At 36.5% G+C, this 9,953-nt stretch overlaps 1 protein-coding gene across 1 annotated transcript in view; it reads right to left on the bottom strand.

Annotated features, from left to right (window-relative positions):
• Positions 1-824: 824 nt before the first annotated feature.
• The window catches only part of AKAP17A (A-kinase anchoring protein 17A), a 32,345-nt gene continuing 23,216 nt past the window's right edge, over positions 825-9,953 (bottom strand). The window contains 9 exon segments of the mRNA XM_036443224.2: positions 825-866; positions 3,222-4,455; positions 4,457-4,581; positions 5,246-5,283; positions 6,710-6,763; positions 6,766-6,923; positions 8,465-8,582; positions 9,617-9,681; positions 9,683-9,951. Coding sequence (XP_036299117.2) covers positions 825-866; positions 3,222-4,455; positions 4,457-4,581; positions 5,246-5,283; positions 6,710-6,763; positions 6,766-6,923; positions 8,465-8,582; positions 9,617-9,681; positions 9,683-9,951 — 2,103 coding nt within the window.

Raw genomic sequence — 9,953 nt, 5'->3', positions numbered from 1 at the left:
TCCATTAACTAGCATCATAAAGGAAAAAGTTGCATAAAAACAATATTGAAACTAGAGATGTATATTTTCATAGAAAATGTTATTATAGTGTCCTGGCCAGTGAGGCTCTATTTGTTGGGTATTGTCCCATGCACCCCGAGGTCACTTGTTCAATTCCTGGTCAGAGCACATTCCTCAGTTTCAAACTTGATCCCCAGTAGGGGACATGCAGGAGGCAGCCAATCAATGTTTTTCTCTCTCCCTTTCCCTTCCTCTCTTTCTAAAATCAATAAAAACATTTGAAAAGAAGAAAATGTTATTGTAGATGTCCAACATTGCAGCCAATAATATGATAAATGAACCAAGATTCTATTCACTATAACAATTTTATTTTTAATCTATCTGAAAATTGAATGTGTATTATTTCTTTAACATTACAGATGGTTAGCGATATTAATGCAAGGCAGCATTCTATAGGTAGAAACTAACATAGAATTATCAGCATTTATTTAAAGGTTAACATTTAAACTGTATTGTAATAAATACAAATACATTTATTTTGGTTCATATTTTCAAAATTACCAGTTTGCATGGCCCTCTACCTGAGCAATTCAAACAAACTAACAAAAATACATTGACAAATTTTGAGTTTTCTTAAAACACTATCAGAAGTACATACAAAGAAAAATAGAACAGTTTTAAAGTTCAGGCCCTTCGTAGGACATAGAAAAAAGATATGAGAAAACACTTTTGTCCCAGTTAAAGAATATCACAATAAAGAATAACAATGTTAATTAGTATAAAGTAATAATAGTATTTTCAGTTCTGTTCCATTCCCTGCTAAATCATTCAGTTGAAAAGTACAAATTATCTTCCACATTTAAGTCCTACACAAAAAAAGAGGTTTAGTCAAATCTAGAATGTTATAACAAGACATAAAAACCCAAGGTTGTTCCAAAGTAAACATAAAACCAGCATTTTTATTTTCTTCTAGGCCCTAGGATGGTATTTAGTTAGCAAACAAAACAAAACAAGACAGAAATTATTACACAGATCTAACTTAGCACCAGCTCTGTTATACAAAAAAAAAAAAATGCACATGCTGTTTTAAACTTTTTTTATTGTTTTATGTCTTTATGAGTAGCAAATTATTTTCATGACTAAAATCTCTACAAAGAAAAATGATCAAATAACAAATTGGTGTGTGTTTTCTTTGCTTTTTTTCAGGAACATAATCTGCTTCCCATTATAAACCCATAACCTTGTTTCAATGGCATGGAAGATGAGAAAATAAGCAGGCAGGGTCTCATTGAAAGAGAATAATATCTGGTTGCAGAAAGTTGTCTGGCAAAATACAAGCCATTAATAGATTTAAAAGGCTGCTTGGACAACAGTACTTTGAACATTAATAGTCAATGCCAGTCTTCAGAAGAGAAAAGGCATTCTCCCCATGAGCAATTTTTCAGATCTGACAAGCCAAACCTAGTTTTGATGGTAGAATAACTGGCTTAAAAGTGAAATTGAAGAAAAGAGACAAAACAAATAATTTGTTGGTTATCTTAATAGTAAACAACCTGCTTTGCTACATTCACTTCTGAACTTTTGCATGTACTACCATACTTCTATTGAATGTGATTAGAAGATATCAATGAAACAACACGTGGCTCTCACTTTAGATAAATGAGATTTTCCAGCCCCTTCAGATATCAGGTTGCTCAAGAGGCTGGTTATGAACACACATTGTGCCTGATGGCTCTGGGCAACCAATTGATTGGCATCCTACCTTGGCACCAGCTGGTACTGTTCTATCAAGTTAGGACTATTGCAAATGGTATGAAAATGTTGCCTTCTAATACTTCAGCAGATTAAAATCACCATTTTTCTGCTACTGGCAGTCTGATCCTATCGATGTCTTCAGGTGCTGAGTCAAGTATAGTTTGTTGGAGATAAAAGGTCACCTACTGGCCCTGAGGTTCTATATCCAACATAAGGCAGAATAAATCAGGTAAGCTTTCAACAGAACATGCACATTAAGATGTAAGTCTTTACGAATCTGTAAAATATCTCAATGTAAAAAAAGCATGTTCAAGAACTCCAAAAACAGTCGATAAAAGATAAATTGCTTAAGAGTTTACCAATCTGGTACACGTATTTCTACTTTCCCAGGTAGAAAACTATAGGCATTGCCATTGACTCTTCCTAACTCCTCGGCATTATTGAAGATTGAGGAGTCACTTGTCACTGTTTTTTAAAAGTCATTTGGGGGCTATCCAGTGGCTTTTTATAAGTTGATATCATCCAACCCTGAAAGGATTCTGTAACCTGAAATGAAATACTGTCATGTCTTCTCTTCTCAATATCATAAGGTTCTTCAAAAAACAACTCTGCTAATAGTCCACTGTCCCTTTAAACCTAAAGGACAAATCTGAGCCCCTTTTAGATTTCTCCTCCAATACTTTGTTTCTAAAAGGAAAACTCTTTGACTACTATGAACATATTAAGATTAATTTCCTTCTGATGGGTGCTCATGAAAACCTCTAATGATATGAAGAAGTCTATGTTCTAGTTGTTGTCTCATTTCTTTTATACATAGTTGTTTCTAGATAAAAGTTAGGAAAGTTTGTTGTACATGGTGTACTGATGAAATCAAAGAACATGTGAAAAGATCCTTATCTACTGTTGTCCTCTTTGAAGATAATTGATATTAAATGATGACCTTATGATAGCTAAAGGGTTAAAGAGTCTATCTCAATACTTCTCGATGTTAATTTGCTCTTTCAATGGCACCAAATTAAAATAATAGTTGAACTGAAGAAATGTCTGCTCTTAGATCAGGAAGTTTTGCAAGCACATTGTTTTACCAACTTTCAGAAACTGAATGTTTTGTATTTCAAAAGCTTGCCAACACACCTGCAGTGATTTTGACCTATGTTTTATAGTTTGGCAAGAGAAACAAGGTTTTTCATTTGACCTTGCTCAAGCTTTTAAATGTTTCTCTCTTGCCCTTGTTGTTGCTAACTACACAGCTAAACTTAGTTTTAAATGTGGTTGGTTTTTTTTTGCAAATTGTTTATTGTGAATAAGGGTGTTCCTGATCTAAGAGACCTTCAAAGCATTTAAAAGTATTAAGACTTATTGTAGTTGTTTTGTAAATAGCTAGTGTGCTGATTGTTACAGCTAATATAATTATCAGAAGTTGGCCTGAAATATGTAGAATTCTCATGTCTTGTGAGTCTTCTTACATTCTGGTTATATCTTGTCTTCCATGTAGTCTGTCTTCTTTGGCGAAAACGCCTTGAAGAGAAAGTATTAGTAAATTCTGATGATGTTGGAACATGAAAGGATCTGTAGTTCGCTCTCTGGTGACGTTTTTTCTTACGGGACCGCCTCCTCTTTTTTCTAGTATTGCCTAGTACGTAACCAAAACTGGACTTGTGGTAGTTGCCCTGATCAAGCATGTATTTGGGACCTAGCCTTTTCTTCAGTTTGCTGTTGCTGTTCTCAACCCTCATGAAATTGTTTTCACCCTCAAGCCATGAACTTATTGGTTCATACTTGAACCTTTTGACTGGTTTCCTAAATTGGTATTCAAAGTATTTCTCCTCCCCAAAATGTTTATACTTTGAATACAAGCTCAGCTGACTTAAACTGATTTCTTGATTGTTAGATCCTCTTTCAGGTGCATTTTCATATATGGCCACATATTTCTCTTCCTCCTCTTTGTTTATGATGAGGTTTTGATTGAAGCATTCAGAATCACTACTAATTTCCTCGAGGAAATCTGCCAACTTCAACTCTGCTGACCTTTTGGGTGAGGAAAAATGGCTTTGACTTCCAGATTCTTCGACCTGGTAAGCATGGGTCTCTTTCAACAGATGGCCCTTTCTATCAGTTGGGATCAACTGATCACTAGCTTCACTGGCTGTGTACTTGAGATGATATTTAAACTCCTTAGAACATCCTTTGGCATAATATAATTTTGCTCTATTTTGTGGCTGTTGCACAGGATTCCAAGTATGCAGGTTTTGCATTTGACTCCACCTGGTTGAGTCACATTTGTACTTTCTCAATTTGATTTGAAATCCATTTCCTGTAGCATAGACAGATCTCTGCCACCGATGTGTGCTTGTTGGGTGACTTGGTTCTAGGCAGATAGAAGAATATTTTGGAATATGATAATAATGGTTTAATAGAAAGTCAAGAAGGTCACATGTTTCACGGTTTTTCTTGCCACGGTATTGCTTAGGTAATATGGAAGGATAGTTATTAGAACTGAGGTGGTCTTTCTTCTCAAGACGTTGACCTTGATTTAATGCAATTTCCAAGGAAGTCTCGCTGAAGTCAAAAATGTCATCGCATTCATTGGTGAATAATTGTCCAGTTCCCCTTTTTCTGACTGAATTTTTTCTATTTTTTCTACAATGGAAGGAAGATTCATATAACTGAGCCCTATTTCTTCCCTCCATTTTTTTTTTCATTTATTATCTAAACTGGCAGCCTGTATCTTGGCACTTTCTCCTGATTTTGAAGATATTAGGTATTTATCTTTTCTTTCTTTAGAGTTTCCAATGTATTCCCCAGACCGTGATTAGTTTCAGAGTGCTGCAACATTTACTTCTTATGGGTTAAACTGTGTGGATTCCTTCAAAAAAAAAAAAAAAAAGGTTAAAAGTCTGACATAAAAAACTAAACAGACTAAAATGTTCAAAGAAAATTTGGATTTCTGACATTTTTTGTAACAGGTTTCTAATACCATCTAGGATCAATCCAAATTAAATACACTGTTGTACTAGGAAACAGGAGGTATAAAATTAAATGTCTCAGTCTAATATGAGCTGCTTTTACTAGATTTGTGCCCATCTTTATGTTACAAGGCACCACAATTTACATACTTTCAAAGCACATGACCCTTTTTTGTTATTTGTTCACAAACTGGGGATATGAAGAAGAATAAGAAATGCTCTATAGCCCTCCCAGAAAATCCTAGAACAAAAAAAACACACAAAAAACTGGTGGGTGAAACGTGTCTACAAGACAGTCAACTGACTTGAAAGGTAACCTATCTTTCTGTTTTTCATTCCAGTTTTTTCCTATGGATTGCAGGTGAGGGTGTCTCTGCCCGCCCTCGGTCAGAAGCAACACAGCAAGTAGAAAATGTGGCCAATGACAATAGTTCTATCTTTGGTGCTATCTGCTCTGCACAACTGCAGGGCAAGTAAAAGGTGCTGCCCACAATCCCATTCTGCTGGGAGAGTTTGTACAGTGCTGCTACTGACAACTGGTACAAATCATGACACAGTGTTTACCCATTAACTAGGATTAGAATATGGGAATTGCATAATCAGTATAAGGTATCAATGGGGCCAAGAATTAGGCATTGTTCATATTTAAAGAAAAATTCTTCAGTGGTCATTAGGTAAATTTTTCAAGATCCAGCTACCCTTATTATAAGTGGAAATGCAATATTTTTCTCATCCTGATTTCACTGATTGTTCACATTAATGAGAAGACTGATATTTCAAATATACATTAAATCAACTCACAACTGATCAATGACTCTCTCTCATCGATGTTTCTAACTCTCTATCTCTCTCCCTTCCTCTCTGTATAAAATCAATAAAATATATATATTAAATAAATAAATAAATAAATAAATAAACTAATGCCATTTACCCTTTGTACAGTATTTAAAAACACTGAATGTGGCCCAGCAAGCATGGCTCAGTGGTTGAGCATCGACCTATGAACCAGGAGATCACAGTTTGATTCCTGGTCAGGGCACATGCCTGGGTTGCGGGCTTGATCCCCAGTGTGGGGCAGCTGATTAATGATTCTCTCTTATCGTTGATGTTCCTATCTTTCTCTCCCTTTCTCTTTCTCTCTGAAATCAATAAAGATATATTTTAAAAACAAACACTGAATAGAGATTTTTATTTTTTTTATTATTTTTTAAATATATTTTATTGATTTTGTAGAGACGAAGGGAGAGAGATAGAGAGTTAGAAACATCGATGAGAGAGAGTCATCTATCAGCTGCTTCTTGCACACCCCCTACTGGAGATATGCCCGCAACCAAGGTACATGCCCTTGACCGGAATCGAACCCAGGACCCCTCAGTCCCCAAGCCGACGCTCTATCCATTGAGCCAAACCGGTCCCGGCTGAATAGGGATTTTTAAATGAACAGTTTGGGAGCCTTTCTGTAATTGGAAGGAAAAGAAGTTCCAAAATTGGAACTTTCCAAATAAAACAATTGCTGTGATATGAGAAATTCCTTAGCAAATACTTTTAAGACTAATTGACATGAGCTTGTTATACAAAGCTAACTGCTCAAGGCTCTTCCTTCTCATTCAAACTGTTGCAGATAAATGGACATGTAAAGTTAACGGAAGACTACAAACCCACACCATCCATTTCTTCCCCTTGGCAATTTCTGTTACATCCATTAGGAACCTAGAAAAGTAGATACACTGGCTATATTGCCCTGGGTAAAACTGTCTTGTAGTTCAGCAACACAACGTGTGTGTTACAGATGGCAAGAGCAAGGCACGATTCCTGAAGAAAATTTGGGTACACCTTTTGGAAACCCATGATTGTTATTACTAGAGATCAGCCTATTGAAAAACTACAATGTGCCTTCCATAGAATCAATTTTAAATAAGTGATAGCTTAACTGGAAGAATTGTGTCTCCTACCAAATCTGAACAATGAATGAATGGGAAAGAGCCTTACTGCAATTTTCCTCAAGAGCACCAGTAACAATCAAATGGCCTCCACCTGCCTTGAGACAGTAGGAACTTCATCTCCTCCCACCCCTCCGAAGAATTGGGCTCTCCAGGCGACTCAGCTTTGACTCTGTACCACTTCCTTTGCTGGTGTCTGTACCTTCAGGGGTCACCTCCTGACCCTGGCCTTCTTCCCCTCTTCCTCTCTTCTTTTCTTTTTCTGGACAATGATTAAAGGGCAACCATTCAGAAGGTATTTATTTGGCATCTGCTCTCTTCCCACTCCTTCCCCACTGTAGGTGAGGAGAGAAGAGAGCAATATGGACAAATAACAAATCATTTAGGTTTGCAGGAATCTCTCACTGCTAATCCCAGGGCCAGGCAGAGACAACTGAAGATAAAAGACACTGTGGTGCATTCATCAAAGGAGAAAGACACATAATTGAGTTGATTGATTAAAAGCAGTACAGGAGACCTTACACTGAGAATACAAAAAAATATATACTATAGAATTTGAAGGAGGGGCCTCTAGCCTCCACTTTCTCAAACCACAGTCAGGGATTACTGGATCAGCTTTCACAATAATGATTTCCTTTTTCTTGAGATCAAAACCTTCCATGAGCTTGTTTTACATAAGCAAATAAAGGTAAGTCAAGGTACTCAGAAAACCTTTAGGGTGAGAACTGTCCTTCATATATATTACAACACAGTTTACTATCATAAAAAAACATACTGGCTTAGTAGATTTGGGACTTTTTTTTTAACTGCTGTTTTCTGAAAATGTAAACTGTTTTGGTTAGGCCCTATGGGAACATGGGGAAAGAAACAGAAAAAAGGACAAGTATCTGAGTGAGAACTTAGCCCAAAAGCTGGATGATTATCTACACTGCATGTCTGGTCTAGAAATTTGGGGGGAATAGTTACATTGACTAGCCACAACTTCTAGCCAAGTTTCACAGACATGACCTCAAGTAATTCATATCACTTCAACAGCTAAAAAACTGAGAGACACAAGAAAATATATCTCCCTTTTTGAATGGCTGTGATTTACAGGGGAAAAAATGGAAGAATAAACATGCAAGGGGAGAGGCCAAGAGGTAAAACTGATTTTCAGAGTCCAGAAATTCTGGCCCATTTGTAGCTTGGAAAATCTTTGACAATACAATACTACTTTCTATTTTCAATCTCCTAAATAGGGAAACAATGATAAGTTCAAAGAAATAAAGGTTCACAGAAAGAACTTAGGCCAACAAGAAATACAGTCCCAAATAAATCAATCCATACCTTCTTGCCTATGGGTTAGTTTGAATATTGACCATCCCGTTGAAGAAAACCTCTTCTAGACCTGAAAAGAGGTTTGTTTGTTTTTAATTAAAAAGCATTTTAGATTGGCAGAATAGGTAAAAGTTGGTAAATTTTAGGTAAATTGGTATGTTTTTAAAGTTTTGGTAGGCTAGAATTTTCACTATAAAAGTTCCTGGTTCTTTTTAAAAAATCATTTTAGTTTAATCAGGCTAGTCCCATTATTTCTCATTACTTGTTCTCCTAACAAGGATGTTGTCTTTTAAAGTCTCTTGTTTTCAATTGTTTTTGTCACTTTGACTTTGTAACAGCAAGGCTGAAAGAAATGTGCAGTTCTCCAATCTGAGCCAATTCCTGCCCCTCCCACCTCAGTGTAATCTTTCAATAAAGTTAGCCATTCATCCAAAGAGATAAATCCATAAATCAAAACACCTTCGTTGTTAAAGTTGGTCTCCTTACCTTATAGACTCTTCCTGGTCTCTCTTCTTTTCCTTGCTTTCTTCCTCCAATTCTTTTTCTTGGTCTCACCTCCTTACAGCTCCTGCACGGAAGTGTTTGGTTGTATCATACATAACCTGCCCCCAAATATTTCAAAGTTTCATCATAAAATGGCCAGTATGTCTCAGGCCACAGAAATAAAACTAATTTGGGAATGGGAAATTCAAAACCAAATTAATTAAAAATATCTCTGTATCCTAGTACTCATACTCTTCTACTACTTTGGCTGAGCCTTCCTAAAAGCCCTGTGGGCTTCAGGATTTTCTTTGGCAGAACCTTGAGGAGCGCATTTCATTGTCACAGGTGATATCACAATACCACCATCAGGCACAGACTTGGATAGGCACAAACTGGGCAGTTGGGCACTGGTATATGGGTATCATTATAGTATTTGCTGCATCTTTTGTCTGACTGAATAGTTCATAATTTTAAAATAAGTACATTTTAATGTAAGTATCTTCACAGATAACACACACATTCATATAATACATAGGAAGCTACTTAAGCTAAAAGTTTAAATGTATGCTAAAGATTAATTTAGAGAAAAAGAAGGGGTTAGCAGCATCTTTTCCTCTGCTGGATTAAGATTTCAAGAGATGACTAAGCAGTCAGATATCAATAAGGTGACATGACTAGACAGATAAACTGAATTTAATTTGCCCAAATTTGTTGGGATTATGTTTTAGCAATTTACCTGTCAGGCATCTTGAAAATATAAATTGTGATCTCAATAATAAAGAGAGTAAATTGTTCTCCTTGTGATTTCAACTCTCTCTCAGCAGATTGGCAAGTAGAATAAGCACATTAGATGCTTTGATGAGAGCCATGAAACACACTTTTAATGCCTTCAAGAAATTATGGCAGAACCCCAGATTATAACAACAATCACTTTAAAACCCCAGCTGGAAGCATGCCTGATAACAAAATAATGTTCAAATCAGGATTATTTTTCTTCCTAAACATCCATTTATAAATGACAACACAAATGCTTACATGAGCTATTGATCAGAGCCCAGTGGAGTCTAAGGAAATTTATTCTAGATGCTTCTTTCTAGCTTTTACTCAGGACCACCTGAAGAGTGGGAAATAAAATAAACTGACTACTTCTTATCTTAATGTTACATGCCAGAGCTTTTCCACTGTTCCCTTTGAGCATCAGCTTCATTCCTCAAAGGGTTTCCACCAGTCATTACCTCTCTGTAGGGATCAAACCTAGAAATATCCACATTCTTGATCTTCTCAAAATTTTCAGTGACCACCTATAGGATCTTTTCACATGGCTTCCCCCCAGTGGAACCTTTAGGTACAAACCCCTTGCCAGGCAAGCCTTTGAAATGTGTGGAATCCAGGATCTTATTGTGGCCCAGCTCATCAGCCCTGTCATTTGATGGAGCCTCCTGTTCCTTCAGGAAGTGCTCCTACTGTCCCTGGGCATCTGTAGCCACTACCT

This window comes from Pipistrellus kuhlii, unplaced genomic scaffold (genome assembly GCF_014108245.1).
Source record: "Pipistrellus kuhlii isolate mPipKuh1 unplaced genomic scaffold, mPipKuh1.p scaffold_m20_p_19, whole genome shotgun sequence".
NCBI classification, from domain to species: Eukaryota; Metazoa; Chordata; class Mammalia; order Chiroptera; family Vespertilionidae; genus Pipistrellus; species Pipistrellus kuhlii.
This window is presented reverse-complemented; position numbering and strand designations above follow the sequence as displayed.